General features: G+C 43.1%; 1 protein-coding gene across 3 annotated transcripts in view; it reads left to right on the top strand.

The window, feature by feature from the left end:
- rnaset2l (ribonuclease T2, like) overlaps positions 1–21,439 on the top strand; it is a 67,612-nt gene extending 46,173 nt beyond the window's left edge. Inside the window, exons 8-10 of one of the 3 annotated variants that reach the window (XM_041179104.1) lie at positions 13,330–13,378; positions 15,280–15,348; positions 19,850–21,439. In XM_041179104.1, the coding sequence (XP_041035038.1) occupies positions 13,330–13,378; positions 15,280–15,348; positions 19,850–20,017 (286 nt within the window). In that variant the 3' untranslated portion in view covers positions 20,018–21,439. The remainder of the gene's footprint in view (positions 1–13,329; positions 13,379–15,279; positions 15,349–19,849) is intronic. The other 2 variants (XM_041179105.1, XM_041179106.1) reach the window with 2 other exon arrangements.
- Positions 21,440–23,517: the final 2,078 nt, after the last annotated feature.

Below are 23,517 nucleotides of genomic sequence, written 5' to 3' on the forward strand. Positions count from 1 at the left end.
TCTCTTCCCCCAAGGAGAATAAACCCAGCTTCTTCAATCTATTCTTGTAACTGAAGTCTCTCATCCTGGAACCATTCTCTTAAGCTTTTTCTGCACCCTCTCTAAACTCCCACATCCTTTCTAAAGAGTGGTGCCCAGGGTTTAACACAATACTCGAGTTGAAGCCAAACCAGTGTTTTATAAAGGTTCATCACAACTTTCTTGCTTTTGTACAATATGCCCCTATTTATAAAGCCCAGGATCCTGTGTACCTTTTAAAATTGTGTCCTTTATTTAATATTGGCTGTCTTCATTCTCCCACCAAAATGAACCACTTTACATGTCCACTCATTCCACCAGCCTGTCTATGTCCTCTTGAAGTATATAACTATCCTCCTCCCAGTTCACTGCAAATTGTGAAATTGTGTCCTGCACATACAAACCTAGGTCATTAATATATATCAAGGAAAGCAGTAGTCCTAGTACCAACTCCTGGGGAACTCCACTGTACACCCTCCTTTAGTGTGAAAAACAATCGTTCAGCACTACTCTCTACTTTCTGTCACTCAGCCAACTTTGTATCCCTGCTGCTACTGTCCCTTTTATTCCATGGGCTTCAACTTTGCTGAGAAGCCTGATATGAGGCACTTTGTTAAATGCCTTTTGGAAATCCATATACACTACATCAATTGCATTAGCCTTATCAACCGTCTTCATCACCTCATCAAAAAACTCAATCAAGTTAGTTAAACATGGCTTGTGCTTAACAATGATGGAGGTTTACTCTCGTCATCACATCATTTTCATGCAGGTTAAAGCAGGTTCTCCACTTGGCATAACAAATATTATAAAATCCAGTAGGTTGCAATATCTAGGCTGACCTGTTTCCTCTGATACTGTCCTTCCTTCTCCAGAAGCAGTATTTATAAAATAATTTATAGCAATAGGAATAACCTGTACATATAAAGCACCTTTATCATTGTAAAACATCCCAAGGTGCTTCACAGGGGCACTATCCAACAAAATTTGACAACGAGCCATATAAGGAGATAATAGGGCAGATGACCAAAAGCTTATTTGAAGAGATATGTTTTAAGGAGCACCTTAAAGGAGAAAAGAGAGGAAGTGAGGCTGAGAGGTTTAGGGAGCGAATTCCAGACCTTAGGAACTTGGTAACTGAAAATAAAGCACCAATGGCAAAGCAATTAAAATCAGAGCTGCTCAAGAGACCTGAGTCGGAGGAGTGCAGATAACTCAGAAGATTGTAGAACTGTAGGAGGTTAAGGAGATGGAGAGTGTGAGGCCATGGAGGGATTTGAATACAAAGATGAGAATTTCAAAAAGGGGTTGCTTAACCGGGATCCAGTAAGGTTAATGAACATGGGGTGATGTGTGAACAGGATTAGGTGCGAGTTAGGATACAGCCAGCAATTTTGGATGACCTCAAGTTTAGAGAGATAAGAACATGGGAGGCCAATCCAAAGTGTATCAGAACAATCAATTCTAGAGGTAACAAAGGCATAGATGAGGCAGAGCTGAGGCAGGGACAGAGTTGGGTGAGGTTATGGCATTTGAAACAGCAGGTCTCAGTAATGGCGCTGACACGTCGTTGAAAGCTCATCTTGAGATCAAATATGTTGCCCCGGTTGTGAACAGTCTTGTTTAACCTGAGACAGTTGCCAGAGAGGGCGATGGATAGGTGACTAGGGAGTTTGTGGTAGGGATCAAATACAATGACTTCAGCCTTCCTGATATTTCTTTGAAAAAAATATTTGCGCATCTATCACTGGATGTTAGACAAGCAGTCTGACAATTTAGAGACTGTGGGGGAATCACAAGAAACCCATGGGTCTTAGAATCATAACGTCATTGTGGCACAGGAGGCCATTTGGCCCATTGAATCTTTGTAGTGCAATCTAGGCATTTCCATTCTCCTGTTTTATCCCCGTAACCATGGAAATGCCTATCCAATTTCCTTCCTTCCACTACTGTCATAGGTAGCGAGTTCCGGGTCATTACCACTTGCTGTGCAATAAAGTTCTTCCTCACAATCCACTGCATCTCTTGCCCAAAGCCTTAAATCTATGTCCTTTTAGTCCTTGTAACCATCAGCCAAGGGAATAGGTTTTCTTTGTCTACCTTATCCAAACCTGTCATTATCTTGTACACCTCTATCAAATCTCCCCTCAGTCTCCTTTGCCACAAGGAGCATAACCCCAGCTTCTTTGGTGCAACTTCGTAACTAAAATCCCTCATCCTTGAAATCATTCCAGAAAATCTCCTCTGTACCCTCTCAAGAGTCCTCACATCCTTCCTAAAGAGTGATGATCAGAACCAGACTCAATACTCTATTTGTGGCCAAAGTAGAGCTTTATAAAAGTTCAGCTTAACTTCCCAGTTTTTGTACTCAATACCTTTATTTAAGAAGCCCAAGTTCCCATATGCTTTGCTAACCACACTCTCAACTTGTCCTGCCACCTCCAAAAATTTATGCACCTGAACTCCCCAGGTTCCTATGTCCTGCATACTCTTTAGAGCAGTGTCATTAAGTCTATATTGCCTTTCCTAATCCTTAGGGTTTTATTTCAAGATACCTTCTTAAAAGTAGACAGATTAAATAAAATAATGCCGAGAGAGATATAGAATGAGACAGATAGGCACAGAGCATTTGGGAGATACAGAGAGAGATGCAGCACTGCATGAAGTTTAGTGCTGGAGTATCACCCTAAATTTCCTGTTCTGACCTCGCCCATAACCTTATGATCCAGAAGCAAGGGCAAGAACTTTAGGTCAGTGAGCGGGGGCGGGGCCCACTCGCCGACACGTAAAATGACGCGGGATGATATTGGGCGGAACTCCCGACATCACCCCGTGTCATTTCCATTTTCAGGTCAGCGGGGGAGCAGCCGAGTCAGCTGTACACTCGCTGACCTGTCAATGGCCTATTGAGGCCATTAATAAAACAATTTAGGTCATTGACAGGGCTGCCCGTCTAACCTTAGGGTTGGCAGACAGGCCAGGAGTCCTGGCGGGCTTAAGAAAAAGCATGAAACTTCATCCACGGGCGGGATGAGGTTTCATGAAAGTTTTTAAATATTTAATAAAGGCTTGAGTTAAAGTGATGGACGTGTCCCAACTCATGTGGCAGTGTCACATGAGGGGACATGTCAGGGGAATTTGTTAAACATTTACCTTCAAAGTTTTAATTCTGGCAGAACATAGCCTCAGGGAGGTCAGTGCGCTCTTTCATGCACATGCATGAAAAAGCGCACTCCCGGCTGAGGGAATTCCCCCCCCACCCCCCACCCCTCCGCCTGCACAGGGAGCACATAGTGCTTCCTGGTGGGCGTCACGCTGGGCGGGCCAATTAAAATGGCGGCACACCCCAAATCGGTGGCGCCGATCGGAGGCGCATCTGCCCACGCCTGCTCCTGCACTTTCCCCCTAACAAGGGGAAAATTCTTCCCCAAGAGTACCACCCATTGAGTTACAGCTGACACTAATGATCCCTTTAAAATGTAGTTGTCGTCATGGCCAGCTTTTTCAATGCACTGCCCCTTAAAAAACTTAAAAATTCTTTTAACAAGTGCCTTATGTGTCATGTAAAAGGGCCTGTGAGGTATCTTCCAGGCTGACAACCTTGGCTGACATTCTCCATCCTAATCTCTTCCTCTTTATATCTCTCCAATACTAACTCTGTCTGTTATTCTCTCTCTGTCTCCATCCCTCCCTCTCTCTCTCTGTTATTCTTTCCATCTTCACCCTTCCCTCTTTCTGTTACTCTCTCCATCTCTATCCCGCCCCCTTTCTATTATTCTCTCCATCTGAATGGGAAAGTAAGGCATAGGGAGTGTATCTAACCCATTTTGTACCTGACCCAGGGGTGGTTGATGCGACAGTGTAAATGGGGAGCAATAACAGATTAAGTACAACATTGCCTAAGAGAGAGAATGCAGAAAGTAGTTGTGAATAGAGGTGCGGGTCAAGGTGGGTGGGAGACCACCCATGAGAAGAATAGCTCCCCTACAGTTATTTAAGTAGGCTGGAAGCAGGAAGTCCTGCATCAGAGAGCTGCCAGCCAATCATAGGCCTGCAGCTCAGAATGTACTGGTAGCGCCAGCAGGAGTGGTGGCCATTTCCGGTACTGCAATTTGTCTTTGCTGAGGCAAGCTGCAATAGAATGGAAATTAGTCGGTGAGGCCAATGGGAGGTGGTGGAATCTCTGGGGGGGTCTCTCTAATGTGGGCGCAGGGGCCTAGTCATATGGACTCAAAACATTAATTCTGTTTCTCCATAGATGCTGTCAGGCCTCTTGAGTTCTTCCAGCATTTTCTGTTTTTATTTCAGTAAATGCTGCTTTGATGTTAAAGGTAGTCACTCTCACCTCACTTTCTGATCCACTGGGTCAGATGAGAGACATCAAAACCTTAGGGCAGGATTTTGCCCTCGTCGGGCGTGCTCGGTGGGGGCGGTTGGGAAGCCAACCGCCGCCCACGATCAGGGCCAGACCGCGATTTCACGCTGGTGGGCCAATTAAGGCCCTCCCGGCATCAAATGCACACGGCCGCGCTCAGCGCTGCCTGTGTGGGGGTGGAGAGGAGGGCAAGAGCACAAGTTTGCGCATTCGCACTGGAAAAGCTTCTTGAGGCACAGAGCTGCCTCAGGGAGATGAAGAGTTTTGAACATTAAAAATAAAGATTTTTAAAATGTTCTAAAACATATCTCCTCATGTGACTCTGAGTGCATTGTTAAATTAATGCAAAAGTTAGATTAAGTAATAAGTTCAATGTTCAAGTTATGCTTCAGTCTGGTGTTTATACTTTTCCGAGTTTCTGCTGTGGGTCATCGTGTAACTGCTGAGCAGGCTGATTCTTGATCCACAGATTTTTGAACACATGGGGCAGTACATCCCATGAGATAGTGCAATCCGGATTTGCAGGATTTGCTTCCTTTTCTATCCTTCGCTGCTGCCACTCTGCCTCATCATTAAGGTGTCAGGAGTCAAAGCGTGACCCTAGTAGAAGCCTGTGCCCTGGAGATTTATTGACTTTCAGTCCCATTAATTTCTCCAGCATTATTTTTTATAATAATGCTAATTTCCTGCAATACCTCCTTCTCACTAGACCCTTGGTTCCCTAGCATTTCTAGGATGTTATTTGTGTCTTCCTCCATGAAGACAGAACTAAAGTAGTTGTTTAATTGCTCTGCCATTTCCTTGTTCTCAATTACAAATTCTCCCGTTTCAGAATGTAAGGGACCAACATTTGTCTTCACTAATCTTTTTCTTTTTATTTACATATAGAAGCTTTTACAGTCCACTTTTCTGTTCCTTGCAAGTTTACTCTCATACTCTATTTTTCCCCTTTTAATCAACCTCTTGGTCCTCCTGTGCTGAATTCTGAACTGCTCTCAATCCTCAAGCTTGCTATTTCGTACAGCAACTTTATATGACTCCTCTTTGGATCTAATACTATTCTTAATTTCTTTTGTTAGCCATGGTTAGGCTGCTTTTCCTGTTCTGTTTTTGTGCCAGAAAGATATGTATAACTGTTGCAATGCATGCATATATTCCACAAATATTAGCCATTGCCTATCCACTGTCATGCCTGTTAATTAAGTTCCTCAATCTATTGTAGCTAACTCGCGCCTTGTACCTTAGGAGTTTCCTTTGATTAGATTTAGGACCCTAGTTTCGGATTGGACTATTTCTCTCTCCATCCTAATGAAGAATTCTACCATAAATTGGTTCGTGTTCCCTAAAGGACCCCGCACAAGACTATTAATTATCCCCTTCTCATTGCAAAGTACCAAATCTAGTTTCCTAGTTTGTTCCTCAACGTACTAGTCTAAAAAACAATCTCATAAACACTCTAGGAATTCATCAGCTACAGTGTTAATATTCATTTGGTTTGCCCAGTCTATATGTATTACTGTAGCACCCTTGTTTGATGCATCTCTAATTTCCTATTTAATGCCGTCCCCTACCTTATCACTACTGTTTGGAGCCCTATAGACAATTCCCACTAATGTTTTCCGCCTTTTGTTGCTTCTTAGGTCCACCCAGGCTGATTCTACGTCTAGATTTTCTGAGCCACTATCCTTCCTTACTTTCTCACTGATTTCATCATTAACTAACAACATCACGCCAGCTTTTCCTTTTTGCTTGTCCTTCCTAAATATCAAATACTCTTGGATATTTAGTTCACTCCCTTGGTCGTCCAGCAGCTATGTCTCTGTAATTGCAATCATATCGTACCCGTTAACACATATTTGCGCTGTTAATTTGCCTACTTTATTGCGAATGCTTTGTGTATTCAAATACAGTGCTCTACACTTTTTTTTAAAACATTTTTACACATTGTTTTGTACTGTGGCCCTATTTGTTGCTAGCCCTTGTTTCCTTCCTTCCACTTTTGTTTTCTACTTCTCCATCTTGCACCTCTATCTTCGTTTCCCCATTTTGTGTCTCAGCACACAGGTTCCCATCCCCTGTCACTTTAGTTTAAACCCTCCCCCACAGTACTAGCGAATACCCTTGCGAGGATATTGGTCCCAGTCCTGCTGGGGTGTAACCCGCCCAGCTTGTATAGGTCCTGCCTTCTCCAGAATCGGTCCCAATGTCTCAGGGATCTATATCCCTCCCTGCTACGCCATGTCTCCAGAACGCATTCATCTGGTCTATTCTCCTATTCCTTCCTGATCTCGCTAGCATGTGGCACTGGGAGTCACCCTGAGATTACTACCTTTGAGGTCCTGCCTTTTAATTTATTTCCAGCTCCATATATTCTGCTTTCAGGACCTCATCCTTCATTTTACCTATGCCACTGGTACCGGTATGGACCACAGCCTCTGGCTGTTCACCCTCCCCACTCAGAATGTCCTGCAGCCACTCACCCATATTCTTAACCCTGGCACCAGGGAGGCAACATCCTGGTGTCACATCTGCAGCTGCAGAAACCTTTATCTACTTCCCTTATGATAGAATGCCCTATCAATAATGCTCTCCCACTCTTTTATCTCCCTCCGTGCAGCTGGATCAGTCATGGTGCCACAGGCTTGGAATTTAAAAAAGCTAACTCATAGGTTCTGATCGGTTATGATTTCAAACACATTTCCATACAAATAGAGATGAAAATGTAAGCGACCCCATGTGATAGGGAGTGCTTCTCTCTCTTTGCAAATAAATTTGCTGCACAGGTATTAGCGATCGGCTTGCCATCGCAGTAATTGATGGGTTCCCTGCCTTGTCTTTTCACTCAAGAACTGCACCTAAGCCAACTGGGCTTGCATCCACACCTCAGGGTTGAAATAGGCATTTGTGCAACTTGCTGACAACCATTATTTGATCAGGTGTACAGCCTGTTAGTGTGATGTGAAATAAAAACAAAAAACTGCGGATGCTGGAAATCCAAAACAAAAACAGAATTACCTGGAAAAATTCAGCAGGTCTGGCAGCATCAGTGGAGAAGAAAAGAGTTGATGTTTCGAGTCCTCATGACCCTTCAACAGAACTGATCTTTCTTTACAAGGAGAGGGAAATATAAGCTGGTTTAAGGTGGGGGGGTGGGGGTTGGGGGGTGGGGGGGGGGGGGGGGGGGGGGGGGGGGGTGGAGAAGTGAAGGGGGGATGTTAGGATAGATCATCAAAAGATGTCACAGACAAAAGAACAAAAGAACACAGAGGTGTTGAAGTTGATGATATAATCTAAACGAATGTGCTAATTAAGAATGGATGGTAGGGTACTCAAGGTATAGCTCTAGTGGGGGTGGGGGAGCATAAAAGATTTAAAAATAATGCAAATGGGTGGGAAAAGTCTATATAAATTATTGGAAAAGAAAAAAAAACAAAAGGAAGGGGGAAGAAACAGAAAGGGGGTGGGGATGGAGGAGGGAGCTCAAGACCTAAGGTTGTTGAATGCAATATTCAGTCCGGAAGGCTGTAAAGTGCCTTGTCGGAAGAGGAGGTGCTGTTCCTCCAGTTTGCATTGGGCTTCACTGGAACAATGCAGCAGGCCAAGGACAGATATGTGGGCAAGAGAGCAGGGTGGAGTGTTAAAATGGCAAGCGACAGGGAGGTTTGGGTATTTCTTGTGGACAGACCGCAGGTGTTCTGCAAAGCGGTCGTCCAGTTTACATTTGGTCTCTCCAATGTAGAAGAGACCTCATTGGGAGCAATGAATGCAGTAGACTAAGTTGGGGGAAATGCAAGTGAAATGCTGCTTCACTTGAAAGGAGTGTTTGGGCCCTTGGACGGTGAGGAGAGAGGAAGTGAAGGGGCAGGTGTTACATCTTTTGCGTGGGTATGGGGAGGTGCCATAGGTGGGGGTTGAGGAGTAGGGGGTGATGGAGGAGTGGACCAGGGTGTCCCGGAAGGAACGATCCCTATGGAATGCCGACAGGGGAGGGTGAAGGGAAGATGTGTTTGGTGGTGGCATCATGCTGGAGTTGGCGGAAATGGCGGAGGATGATCCTTTGAATGCGGAGGTTGGTGGGGTGATAAGTGAGAACAAGGGGGACCCTATCATGTTTCTGGGAGGGAGGAGAAGGCGTGAAGACGGATGCGCGGGAGATGGGCCGGACACGACCGTAGGTGGAAAACCTCGGTTAAGGAAGAAGGAGGACATGTCAGAGGAACTGTTTTTGAAGGTAGCATCATCGGAACAGATGCGACGGAGGCGAAGGACCTGAGAGAATGGATGGAGTCCTTACAGGAAGTGGGGTGTGAGGAGCTGTAGTCGAGGTAGCTGTGGGAGTCGGTAGGCTTGTAATGGACAGTCTATCATCAGAGATTGAGACAGAGAGGTCAAGGAAGGGAAGGGAAGTGTCAGAGATGCACCACGTGAAAATGATGGAGGGGTGGAGATTGGAAGCAAAATTAATAAATTTTTTCAAGTCCAGACGAGAGCATGAAGCAGCACCGAAGTAATCATCGATGTACTGGAGAAAGGGTTGTGGAAGGGGGCCGGAGTAGGACTGGAACAAGGAATGTTCCACATACCCCATAAAGAGACAGGCATAGCTAGGGCCCATGCGGGTACCCATAGCCACACCTTTTATTTGGAAGAAGTGAGAGGAGTTGAAGGAGAAATTGTTCAGTGTGAGAACAACTTCAGCCAGAAGGAGAGTAGTGGTGGATGGAGATTGTTCGGGCCTCTGTTCCAGGAAGAAGCTAAGGGCCCTCAGACCATCCTGGTTGGGTATGGAGGTGTAGAGGGATTGGACGTCCATGGTGAAGAGGAAGCGGTTGGGGCCAGGGAACTGGAAATTGTTGATGTGACGTAAGGTGTCAGAGGAATCATGGATGTAGGTGGGAAGGGACTGGACAAGGGGAGAGAGAAGGGAGTCAAGATAACGAGAAATGAGTTCCGTGGGGCAGGAGCAAGCTGACACGATCGGTCTACCAGGACAGTTCTGTTTGTGGATTTTGGGTAGGAGGTAGAAGCGGGCCGTCCGAGGTTGGGCGACTATCAGGTTGGAAGCTGTGGGAGGAAGATCCCCAGAGGAGATGAGGTCAGTGACAGTCCTGGAAACAATGGCTTGATGTTCAGTGGTGGGGTCATGATCCAGGGAGAGGTAGGAGAAAGTGTCTGCGAGTTGATGCTCAGCCTCCGTGAGGTAGAGGTCAGTGCGCCAGACAACAGCACCACCCTTGTCAGCGGGTTTGATGACAATGTCAGGGTTGGACCTGAGAGAATGGAGTGCAGTAAGTTCAGAGAGAGAGATTAGAATGAGTGAGAGGAGCAGAGAAATTGAGCCGACTAATGTCGCGCCGACAGTTCTCAATGAAAAGATCAAGAGAAGGTAAGAATCCAGAGGGAGGGGTCCAGGTGGAGGGAGAATATTGGAGGTGGGTAAAAGGATCTGTTGAACGGGGAGAGGACTCCTGCCCAAAGAAGTGAGCCCGGAAACGAAGACGGCGGAAGAAGAGTTCAGCATCGTGCCGAGCCCAAAATTCATTGAGATGAGGGCGTAAGGGTATAAAACTAAGTCCTTTGCTAAGCATTGAACGTTCAGCGTCAGAGAGGGGAAGGTCAGGGGGTATAGTGAATACATGGCTGGGGCTGGGATTGGAAGACGGGGTGGGGACGGAGGGACAGGCAGGGGTGGAGGGTCCTAGATGGGTATTGGTGGTGATGAGTTGCTGGAGCTTGCGCTCCTGAGCACTTGAGAGAAAGAAAAAGTTTCTTGTTGAGGCATCGGATGAGACGAAGGATTCACCTAGTTCTGTTGAAGGGTCATGAGGACTCGAAATGTCAACTCTTTTCCTCTCCGCCGATGCTGCCAGACCTGCTGAGTTTTTCCAGGTAATTCTGTTTTTGTTCTGGATTTTCAGCATCCGCAGTTTTTTGTTTCTATCCTGACATGAAACGTTATTCGTCATTGTTGATGCGCGATTGGGGGCACATTGGGGTCTATGTGCAACTTGCATGGAAAACCTTTCAGTTTGCCGATTTCCACTGAAGCGGTCAGCATACATTTGAGAATGTTATTGGTATGCGCGGAAATCATCCATGTGGCTGCAACCAATGTGCAGATCTGTTGCTGTGTGAAAACTGATAAGCTTGTCACATTCTCCAGATATGACATAAAATGCATCCTTTATTCTAGTGTCTTTGAATTAGATTGCTGTTTCGAAAGTCCAGGAAATTTTCAGTAGTTTGTCACTATTATAAGGGAAAATTTTCATATTCCTTAGTTTGCAGTGTCCCATTTCACTGATAGATGCTCCTATATTTATTAGAGCATTCAAGTCTGAGCAGCCAATGGTCACTGTCACGTGTGGCTGCTGTGTCTGAAAGACAGCACAAAAGTATGTTCAGGGTCATCCGCCTCTACATTGGCTACATTCTTTTTATTTATTCATTCATGGGATATGAGCATCGCTGGCTAGGCCAGCATTTATTGTCCATTCTTACTTGCTCTTGAGAAGGTGGTGGTGAGCTGCCTTCTTGAACCACAGTGCTGTTAGAGAGGGAGTTCCAGGATTTTGCCCCAGCAAAAGTGAAGGAATGGCGATATATTTCCAAGTCAGGATGGTGAGTCGCTTGGAGGGGAACTTCCAGGTGGTAGTATTCCAATTTATCTGCTGCCTTTGTCCCTCTAGAAGGGAGTTGTCATGGATTTGGAAGGTGCTGTCTAAGGAGGCTTTTGAGTTCCTACAGTGCATCTTGTAGATGGTACACACTGCTGCTACTGTGCATCAGTGATGGAGGGAGTGAATGTTTGTAGATGGGGTGCCAATCAAGTGGGCTGCTTTGTCCTGGATGCTGTCAAGCTTCTTGAGTCTTTTTGGAGCTGAACTCATCCAGGCAAATGGAGAGTATTCCATCACACTCATGACTCGTTGCTTGTACCTGGTGGACAGGCTTTGGGGAGTCAGGAGGTGACTCACTGTTTTACTGTGGTATGCATACATGGCACCATTCTGTTGGCACTGGTATTAATAGTTCATTTGTTGATGAGCGACAAACACAAGCAAAATGGTTGGGCTTTCCACAAGCTTTGCACTTTTTACCAGTGGCAGGACACACTGTCCGGTGTGAGTAAGCACCACCACAGTGAAAACATCGGTTGGACACATCACAACTTTGTTTGTGAGACCACGGTTGTTGCTTTGCGGGTGGTTTCCTGGCACGTGAGTGATGAATAGTTTTCATAGGAGTTGAGCCTAGAGTGTGGCGTTTACTGTTGGCAGCCTCAACTTCAATAGCTCTGGACTCTGAAAGCAATATTGATGTTGCTAACTCCAATAGCTCTGGCAGCTTTCTGACTTTCTTGAGTGCTTTTTGGCATAGTTGGCCAGGGAGGAAACCTTCATTATTTGTGCTTTAATTTCCCTTTCAGCATGTTCAACATTACCAAAGTCACATTTGGTTGCTAATTGCCTCAAATGCATGCACTATTGGTCAATTGTCTCGTTTGCTTCTTGCTTTGTGCATCAGAAGATGACTGTTTCATACATTGTATTTTTCTTGGGCATAGTGGAGAAGTCAGGCCTTTTTCCTTTTATCATCTGTGATTGCAAAACCTGCCATCGCACCTTTGAAACGTCACAGACACTTCTGCCAATGTGGGAACACAGATCATGGTTCTAAATGCACATGAAAAGATTGGGCATAGTCAATGCCATTTCATCAGCAATAGTGATTGAACTTGTTTGTAATAGCTTTCCTGCTTGTTAGATATGAGCTTGTATGCACTGAACACAGCATGTCTCCAAGTCTGCAACTTAAAAATGCTATTTTCTCTGTACAAGGCAGGTAAAACCCTCCAAAACATTCATACCTGGAAGGATTGTTGTTATTTTTCATCATCCTCATTGCCAGTGTGAAGTTCTTAGGACATAAAACAACCTGAGGCACCAGAATTAAACAAGCATCAAGGGCTTCCTTTATTAAAACTGCTACTGCAGACACTAGCAGACTCCCTCAGCTGGTACAACTGTGTATATGGTAACTTCAAATGATCAAAATGAATATTGCGCTTTAATACATTACAATGTTGGTGAGAGGTAGGGTAGAATGAAAGCGAGAATGTAAAATAATAATTTAATATAATTTTTCACTACCGTGTACAACGACATAGAAGAAGTAGGTATGGAATTGGAGAGGGAGAAATATGGATGCATAAAGAGAAACAAAGAATGACGTGGTGAGAGGTAGATGACACTGTGCTAAATAGGATAGATTCAGAACAAATCTACCACCCAGATTTCTTGCTGGTAATTTCTCTTCATGTCTATCTATGTGTATTTCAGCCATGGCTCAGTTGGTAGCACTCTCGCCTCTGAATCACAAGATTCTGAATTCAAGATCTACTGCTGGGTCAACATGCAACTACTTCATGCAACTAATAAGTAGTCTCCCTTTAAGTGCAGAAACCAGTGTAACAGAATGGACCAACATTGTAGTATGGTGCTCAGCTCCACCAATACTGTTCAGTTGCTGAGACTGCATTATAGGAAAAACTCTAAAGATTTTTAAGGGTATAATATGCCTATTTCATGCCTGGTGTGCAGTCTCAATGCAACTGATAATTACTCTTCTCTTTATCTCCTTATGCTATGTACAACAACTGCATAGTGGGGTACCATTGCCTGATACTATAGTTCGTCTCTGCCCAGATATGCATCAGCACTTAAGCGCTTGAAAATCACTTTATTGGCCTGATGTGATATTTTGATTAGATTGACTGCTTTGAAACTGGACAAGATGAATATCCAGTTATGAGATAAGTGCTATTCTAAAATGTCCCATTTGTCACCCTCAATGACAGGGTTAAACATACCAACTTGTCAGTCCCATTTTAATTTACAATAGCATCAATTTAGACTTTCTAACTCTTTTTTCAGGTCCTTATCTGCTGCTGGGATCAAACCTTCATGTAATAACAGTTACACGGTAAGATCAATTATCTATCCCAAAAATATCCAGAGATTTGAATACTTATATTTACACTTCAGTGTCTCCCAAGAACATTACTATTTTGACATAGAATGCATCGTCTATATGCTGGGTCTTTAAAAGTGTTATCCAGTTAATCCCATTTCCTTGTTCTTTCCCCAAAGCCTTGGGGATTTCTCCTTTTTCAAGTATATATCCAATTTCCTTTTAAAATTTACTAGTTAATGTGCTTCCACTACCTTTCAGGTCATGCATTTCAGATCATCAGAACTCACTGTATTTTTTTTAAACTTAATTTATCCCCTGTATTTATGGCCAATTACCTTAAATGTGCCCTCAAGTTACCAACCCTCCTTCCAATGGAATCTGGTATCCACAACAAAGGCCTAAGTGTTTATCACATCAACTCACCTTTGCTGCATTTGTGTATATTCCTCTCCCACAAACCAAGAACATTTGCTTTACTTGTGCATTGGCCAAAGACATAAATTCATAAGACCAAAACTGTAATGCACTGTAAAACAAACCCAGCTTCTACAATCAACCCTATGTTTTAGATCTAATTGTGCAGCTATAGTAATTAAAGGATCAAAGTAGCATTAATGCTATACATAGTAGTAATTTTACAAGGCTATGCATCTAGTAGGGTGTCGTCAGAAGTGAAGGCTGGAATAGAAATAGGGTTTTACAACATTACAGCTCCAATATTCTGACCTGTGCTGAATGCCAGCAATGCTTCCTGTTGAGAGTGGCAGCTCACAAATTATCCCTATACTGTCATTTATGAATTTGTGATGTACTCCAGGTTATAATTATAGAATCATAGAATAGTGCAGTACAAAGGGAAGTAATTCAGCCCATTGAGTCTGCGCCAACTCTTTTGGAGAGCAATCCAGTCAGGGCAACTCCCCTTACTCTTTCCCCAAATCTGTGCAATTCTTTCTCTTTTTGAGCATTTATCCAATTCCACACGTCGCATCGACCTCTTTCATCGAACGTCTTAAATCTGTGCCCTCTGGTTATCAACCTTTCAGCCACTGGAAACAGTTTTTCTCTATTTACTCTCTGTATTGCTTTTAAATACTTCTATTAAATCTTCCCTTGGTCTTCTCTGCTCTAAGGAGAACAAACCCAGCTTCTGCAGTCAATCCTCATAACTCTAATCTCTCATCCCTGGAGCTGTTGGCATTAACTTCAATGGCTGACCTAGAAAACAGATTCTCAAAGCTCTGACATCATTGACATCCTACAGAATCTATTCGGTCAAAATCAATGAAATGGGTGAGTAGCAGTATGAGTTAGAAATTTACCCATTGCTCCAGAAATTGAAGATAAGTTGTTGCCGCAGTTTTTAGTTATTGACCACAGTCCAGTTTAATGAGCATTTCATAAGCAGCTGAAGTGATAGACAAAAATCAACTTATGGAGCTGATTTTCACCTTAGCCACCAGGCAGATACCAGGTGGGTAAGTAATTAAAGTCAACCAGGTTACTTACCTGCTTGGGAGCTGACTATTCATAATTTAACGTGCACTCCTAAGCAGGCAGCAAGGTCACCCACCCAAAGCCGACGTAGTCCATTTTTACGTATACATGTAATTTTTGAAAATATTCTATTTCCTTTGATTAAAAATTTTCAAGACCCCCTTTATGGGAAGCAAAAGAATTACGCCAGTTTGCCAGAAGTCAGTTGTGACAATTACTATCCCTGGTGTCACAAATGGCGTATTGCGAATTCCTAAATTTTGCTATCTCTTATCTTTTATCTCATTCTAGTCCTCCAGAATTTCCCACAATCTTCATCGTCTTTTTTTCAATCTTTTTTTCTCTCTCTTGCTTTGTGTTGTTCATTCACTCTCTTCTAATCAACCTGAATCTGTCTTTTTATCATTTCACAGTATGAACATTTCCACTCAGCACTGTTTTACCTGCACACTCATATAAATCTCCAGTGTTACATTTACAAGGTAAGATGTTCATTAATTGACTAGTTTGATCACATTAATTATTGATTTTAAAAGTAAGAAACATACGGTTTTATTCCAAAGCACTAAATATTCAACAGTTTGATATCATGGATTTGCAAAAAAATACTTTCATTGTAACTACAGCAATGGCAGCTTTTCACGGCATAATTGTCCCATTCCTGGCACGTCCCGCCTCATTAATACTTCATTCCCAGGAAACACGCCAGCTCACTGGTGGGGCACTCTCTGATTTGCCCGCCCTGCTGTCACTTCAGGCTTTCAGTAAGTCAGGTGCCACATTTAAATGCCGCCCCACACAGAGCTAGCACTCTTCAAGGGATAGCAAGCTGCTGGTGAATGCCAAAGGTAGGAAACATGCTGCCCCTAAATTTAGCGACGCATCCCTCAAGAGACTATACTGGATGCAGTAGAGACCTGCTGCAATGTCCTCTAATCCGGCTCTGGGTGAAGGCCAGCAAGTAAGGTCACTAAGAAGGTGTCCTCTTGGCTGGAGGAGCGGACCTGGATGAAGCTGAGGGTGTTGGTCGCATAGCAGAGCTCCCTGTGAACCAAAGTAGAAATGATTAGTGCATGGCAGCAGAGTCAAAAGCAGGGGAGAGAACATTCATAGTTGAGTTGAGTGAGGGGTGATGGGGTGCAGGATCCTCATGTGGGTGTTCACCGTCAACCTCAGTGTCACTGCAGGCACAATCCATGTCCTCACAGGTCAGCGCAATGGCACGCTCCTCAAAGTGAGTGAGGGGGCTAACGTGGGCCACTCCACCTCATGGTCTGGGACCTTTCCCTGCTGCTTTCAGCAAGCTCTCCTGCATGAAAATAGGTGGAGAGAATGTGAGCAGGATGCATGGCCCTGCATGGAATGTTGTGGTGAGCGGAGTCATGGACAGGATGAGGACGCAACCTCCAGAGGATTTGAGCCTAATGGAGATGTGAGGGTGTGGGTGAGAGTTAGTGGTGTTGCCCGTTGAGGTGTGAGATCCCTGTGGATGTGTGATGGGTTTGTGAGTGCATGAGTTGAAAGTGATGAGAAGAGTAAGTTAACCTGGCAGAACGGATGAGACCATTCATCCTGTAGTGACACTGGGTGGCTGTCCTCTTTTGCAGGGCATTAGCACGACCACCGCTTCCCAAGCCTGGTTGGTCACGCTGCTGCCCATCCTGTGGCCAGAACAGAGGTAGAGGATATCGCAGCGGGCCTCCATGGCATCCAAAAGGCATTCCAGTGATGCGAGACTAAACCTGGGAGCTTCCGTCGTTTTGCCTTTCATGGACATCTTCCCTGCAGCAGTCATGGGCTGGAAGCACTGAGATGTGTGCGCATGGCTGGACTTTAAATATGGCACCCAGTGTGATGAAGCAGCAAGGTGATGGCAGGTGGGAAATGCCGTGTTTCTCAGGAATGCATAAATAATGTGGCTGTTTGGAACGATTCAGTGTGAAAACTCGCCATTGCAGCGGGTGGGTAAAACGTTGTTTTACCTGCCCGCTACCGCAAGCAATGCAATTCTGGGACAATTCCACCTGGAGACCTTCCATGAACTGCTTCACGGCGGAGCCATGTCCATGAAAATTCACCCAGGGTCCAGTAGCTGTAGGGCTCCAGTATCTTATGCTCCTCGGATGGCTGCGATGTGAGCAAGGCCCTGACTTCTGCACGTCACACTTGTCAAGACATGTTCTGGGTCGGTGTGTTTTCCCACCAACTTGGGCTGTAAATTTGACGTGAGGGATTATTCCAGCGAGCAGGCCTTATAATTAGATGCGGACGTATTAAAATGACATTCCCGACATGCAGTGGCGGAATCTCAGCCCACCATTGACAGGCGGAGCGGACAATCACAAACTGATTTCACGATGGTATGAAACAGAATTTTGGATTTCTCACCATATTGTCTGCTCACGCCACCAAACATGCCCGCCGCCAGTGTGGATGGAGAATTCCGGCCATAGTCTTGTAGCTCCTACACTGCTATGAATGCATGTTGGCTCAGCATTTAAGATCGAGGAAAGTCAGTGTTAATGGTCTGTTGATTATGTTGTTAAAGATACACAGGTGATGAGCATTATTTGATTAAAGACTGAGATCACATGCGATGGCATATTGGTATTGTCACTGGACTAGTAATCCAGAGACCCATAAGACCATAAGACATAGGAGCAGAAATTAGGCTATTCGGTCCATCGAGTCTGCTCTGCCATTCAATCATGGCCGATAAGTTTCTCAACCCCATTCTCCCACCTTCTCCCCGTAACCTTTGATCCCTTTACCAATCAAGAACCTATCTATCTCAGTCTTAAATACATTCAATGACCTGGCCTCCACAGCCTTCTGTGGCAATGAATTCCATAGATTCACCACTCTCTGGCTAAAGAAGTTTCTACTCATCTCTGTTCTAAAAGGTCTTTCCTTTACTCTGAGGCTGTGCCCTCAGGTCCTAGTCTCTCCTACTAATGGAAACATCTTCCCCATGTCCACTCTATCCAGGTCTTTCAGTATTCTGTAAGTTTCAATCAGATCCCCCCTCATCTTTCTAAACTCCATCGAGTATAGACCCAGGGTCCTCAAACGTTCCTCATATGTTAAGCCTTTCATTCCCAGGGTTCGAATCCCGCCATGGCAGATGGTGGAATTTGAATTCAATGAAAAAATCTGGAATTATAAGTCTAATGATGACGATGAAACCATGTCGATTGTTGTAAAAATCCATCTGGTTCTCTAATGCCCTTTAACTGAGTTGAGTTGGTCCAAGTCGAGTAGAATGCCTGAGGTGGCGGCTGCGGCGAAGGGTGGCGCGTCCCACAAGGCGTTGAAACGGTTGCTGACTGAAGCCACCTAAGAAGCGCAAAAAATCTCGCAAGTAGAGTTATTCCACTTACGTGTACAGGGTGCTGACTCAGGTCCACCCTTCCGCCAGGATCTCATCCAAGGCTATGAGTGTTATGAATTCCTTCCTTGTCAACATTTTCAAACGCATCACCTCCGAGGCTTCACATCTCATTCACTACAACAAGCGCCACACCATCTTGGCCAGGGAGATCCAGAGCACCGTTCACCTCATGCTGCCAGGGGAACTGGCCAAGCACGCCATCGCCAAAGGCACCAACTACACCAACTCCGTTTAGGTCAATCATTCCAAAGATCATAAAGCAACTCAGCTGAGACACTGGGTTGTAGTTAAGAGGCAGAGATCTATAAGATCTGTAAACCTACTATCAAGGAAAAGAATTGTGTCTTTTTCATACTTCACCATCTGGCTTGGACTCATTTAACAATTGATTGTTAACTTCCTCAGATAGGGTGATATATTTGCACACTGTGATTTTTTGGTATGAGAAGTTCTCTGTAAATTTCTGCTCTAACTGCAGAAAAACCAGGACTTCCAAATAACATATTACTTAACTGCAACTTCATCAACCCATAAGTACACTTAAATCCTCTAAAACAGATCCTAGTATATTCTGGAAACACTAAATGGACCAAGGCCAAAGTGTTTGTGCCTGAATGCCATTTTAGGTCACAGAATCTATCTGTGCCAAGCTGCCACTATGAAATGTAGGATATGCAGCAGCCCATATGCACTTAGTAAACTCCCACAAACAGCATTGTGATAATGAGCAGATAATCTGTTTTTATGATGTTGATTGAAGACTAAATATTGGCCAGGGTGCTTTTCTTCAAAATAATGCCATAGGATTTTTTACATCTATGCAAATGGGACCACAGTTTAATGCCTCTTCAAAAGACAGTGCAGTGCTCCCTCAGTACTGCACTGGAATATCAGCCATGATTTTTGTGTTCAAGTCTTGGGGTGGCACTTGAACACAAAACCTTGTGATTCAGGGGCGAGAAATAACCACGCATGTATGCAGCATGTCTAGCAGCATCAAATTTATTAAGAAAGTAAATGTTTTATGTGTAAGATGAATTTTTTTCACCTAAAATGTTAGCTTATCTTTTCTCTTTCTGCTGACAGATCAGCACTTTGTGTTTTTATTTTGAGTCACTTGTAATCTTCACAAATCCATGCCATCACTAAGATCATCTATTTCCACTTCTGTAACATTGCCCAACATAATTTCTGCCTCAGCCCATCTGCTGCTGAAACTGTTATCCGTGTCTTTGTTACCTCTAGTCTTGACGATTCCAATGCACTGCAAGCTGACCTCCAATCTTCCACCCTTTGTAAACCTGAGGTCATCCAAACTCTGCTGCTCATGTCCAAACTCTCAGCAAGTCCAGTTTACCCTCTCTCTTCTTCCTTTAAGACTTAAAACCTACAGCCTTGACGAAGCTTTTGATCATCTGTCCTAATATCTTCTTATGTAGCTTGGTGTCAAATTTTGTTCTATAACAGGCGAGTGAAGCACTTGGGACATTTTACTGCATTATTTGTTCAACAGGTACAATGATAATGATTGACAACAATGTCAGCAATATAACCATTTCCTCTAATACTGTTTCTTTTCTTTGTTTACTCAGAAACAGCAGATTCTCATGCAAATCAAAATTCCCCTAAGCAAGGATCTTTCTGTTGGCTGTCACCCTCATGAGGAAAATTTTAGCAAGTCTTATTACGAACCATGCACAAACAAGTCTAAAATATATTTGTATCCTTTCACACCCCATCCACGTCATCCTTGTTCCTAAAGGGGTGCTTTTCAATTTCAAACCTTCTATTGTTTTAAGGATGACTTCGCTTTTGAGTGAACTGTATTAGACTCCTATCTTCAGATCTTCATTTGTCATTAAATCTCCATTTAAGTTTGCTTCTCTTCTGGATGAAGGAAATGCTGCAGTGTCATTTTCCAGCATCATTATTTTGTCAGAATATGGTGTATAGCCCATTTGAAATGACCTATTTTTCATTTATTCTCAACGAGTTTGAATCTTAACCTACTGGTTACAGTATTTTTGACCAAACCATATTCAATTTCATTTATCAAGGTATATGTTAAGCATGCAATCTCCATAAGTTTACTTGCTTTTGTGAAATGTTGTCTTTGTATATTATCTACCAGTTGGGAGATAAGGCAAGAACTGAGCTGTTTATGTTTGATAATGAAGTGACACCTGCAGAATAAAAGCAAAAAACTGTGGATGCTGGAAATCCAAATCAAAAACAAAAATAAAAATACCTGGAAAAACTCAGCAGGTCTGACAGCATCTGCAGAGAGGAATACAGTTAACGTTTCGAGTCCGTATGACTCTTCAACAGAAGAGTCTGACACCTCCAGAAGCCTTGTTTCCTCTGGTGTATGTTACCTGCCCCACTCCTGAATTGAGATAAACTAATTCTTCAGTATAATCACCTAAGAATTGACAACTCAAAGTAGATTTTTTAACTGTATTTTGTCCCTTATTTCCCTCATTCCGTTTCTTTGCTCTCTCCCCACATTCCAGCTGATTTAGGGAAACACATGAAGTTAGAAGCTGTGGGCTCAAACCTGAGTCTTACTCCTCCTGACAGTGTTGTATGACTATGCTTCAGACAATGTGTCACAAAATTGGAGTGTCAGACTAACAATCAGACTGTTCAGCACTTGTGTTTTATCTGTGAAACACATCTTAGAATTATCTAAGATAAAAGCAAAATACTGCGGATGCTGGAAATCTGAAACAAAACAAAAATAGCTGGAAAGACTCAGCGGGTCTGACAGCATCTGCAGAGAGGAACACAGTTAACGTTTCGAGTCCATATGACTCTTCATCAGAATTAGAATTATCTAATTCTGACTATTCAAAATAAAGAACTGGGAAGGTGTATTATTATGAAGGCATGTTATTAAGGCTAAGATGTATAGCTTTGCCCAACATTTGGCTATGGACAGCCTGTGGACAGTTGATAAAATATATATATATAAAAAAGATCAAATCTATGTTTTCTTCTTTGATGCTTATGTATTTTTTTGCTCAAAAAGTTGGTTTAACTAATCCTTCAATGTAAATGCTCTGTATCTTGTGTATGCTTATGCAGGTTTAACAGCAATAAATTGCATATGAAAGTAGAATTTACTTATTTACTTTTGTATTAGTCTTACAAATAAATAAATAAAAATAATTGCTTTCAAACTGATAGTTAGTTCTCCAATAACTTAGTGGGTGAATTGATTGCACGAGGAGTGCACCGCCATACAAATTAGGAAGGTTCAGGTTTGATTCTGCAATCTTGTCAGCTGAGAGAGGGTGCTGCAATTTCTCTCCGTTTTCCCCTCCTCGGGACAATCTGATTAATTATCTTTGATCCCAACTGTCTTCTGTTTTGTAGCTAGCTTGTAATGCTTGTCCTCTGACTCCACACACTCTGACCTGAGTCTACTAAATAAGTCATGCTTCCTGCTCCTCCTTGCTGTAGCTAGAAAATACATATGTATGTGGACAGTGGGTAAGGATGGGATTGGGCCTGGTTATGTTGCCCTCCATGACCAGGCTGTCATGATTGATTCATCTGAACAATAAACACAATCCCAATTCCCCATTCACCTACATTCCCACACCTTACCTTCCTCCTGTTAGTGACCATCACAGCATTGGGTTGGGAACAATGCTACAAAAAAAATAAAATAAATATTACAAAACAAATGTATAAATCAAACCATGCCATACTGCATACAAATGTCAACTAATCACTCTTGTGCATTCTCTTAGTGACTATCTCCCGTGTTCCTTTGCCTGTCCTAGCGCTCTTAGCAGCGCTACTCAAGTGGCTGCAGCAGTGGGAGAGGCTATGCACCAGTACTCAGGAAGGAGAGGTGTTCTATTGGGATGAGCTCCACATAAACCAGGCTGGGACCAGTGCCCTGGCGAATCTTATAACTTAGGGCTGTGGTTAGGGCTTTAAACTAACAGTGGGGGGAGAGTTCGAGTGAAGGGAGATTTAGAAATCTAAAGAGAAAAGTCAAGCAAGTAAAGACAAGCAGAGTGGGACAGGAAGGGATAGAGAGTTTAACAGTAATTGTGCTTCTGGAAATGAGGTCCACGCAGGGAATAGTGGTGAAAAAATGAAATTAGAAGCTCTTTATCTGAATGCGCAAAGCATCCGTAATAAGGTTAATGAACTAGTGGTACAAATAAATGATTTAGATCTAATTGCCATTACAGAGACGTGATTACATGGTGATTAAGGTTGGGAAATAAATATTCCAGGGTACACAATATTTCAGAAAGATAGACAGAATGGCAAAGGAGGAGGAGTAGCCCTGATAGTTAAGGATGACATAAGGACATAAGTGAGGAAGAATCTCACCTTAGAAGATCTTGAAGTACAATCAGTATGGGTGGAAATTTGAAACATCAAGTGTCAGAAAACACTGGCGTTAGTAGTTTACAAGGCCCCCGAACATTGGACAGAACATTAAACAAGAAATTATTGGAGTGTGTAACAAAGGCAATGTAATAATTGTTTCCTGGCGCAATAATTTGTGGAACCAACTAGGGCTAAAGCTATTTTAGATCTATTATTGTGTAATGAGGCGGGGTTAATTAGACATCTCACAGTAAAAGATCCACTGGGAAATAGTGAACGTAATACAATTGAATTCCATATTAAGTTTGCAGGCGAAATACGCCAATCACAAACAAGAATCTTAAACTTAAAGGCAATTGCATAGGTATGAGGGGAGAACTGGCTAAGATTGATTGGGTAAATAGACTAAAAGGTAAGACAGTAAATAAACAGTGGGAAACATTTAGAGATGATTCAAAATGTTCAACAAAAATACCTTCTGTTGAAAAACAAAATTTCAACAAGACCCATCTGTGGTTTTCTCAGGGAGTAAAGGATAGTATCAGATTAAAAGAGGTTTATACAGTTGCAAAGATTAGCAACATGTTTTAGGATTGAATGTTTAGAAACCAGCAGAAAGTAACCAAAAATTTGACAAAATGGGAAAAAATAGAATATGAGAACAAACTAGCCAGGAAAATAAAAACAGGTTGTAATAACTTTTATAAGTATATGAAAAGGAGAGTAGCTAAAGTAAACATTGGTCCCTTAGAAGCAGACAGAAAAATTTTTATGGGGAAGGAGGAAATAGCAGAAGCATTGAACAAATATTTTGTGTCTGTCTTCACAGTAGAAGACACAATTTTCATACTAGAAATAGACGATAACCTAGGTGCTAAGAAAGTGAGAAACTTAATATCAGCAG

Source organism: Carcharodon carcharias, chromosome 34, assembly GCF_017639515.1.
Source record: "Carcharodon carcharias isolate sCarCar2 chromosome 34, sCarCar2.pri, whole genome shotgun sequence".
In the NCBI taxonomy this organism is placed as follows: Eukaryota; Metazoa; Chordata; class Chondrichthyes; order Lamniformes; family Lamnidae; genus Carcharodon; species Carcharodon carcharias.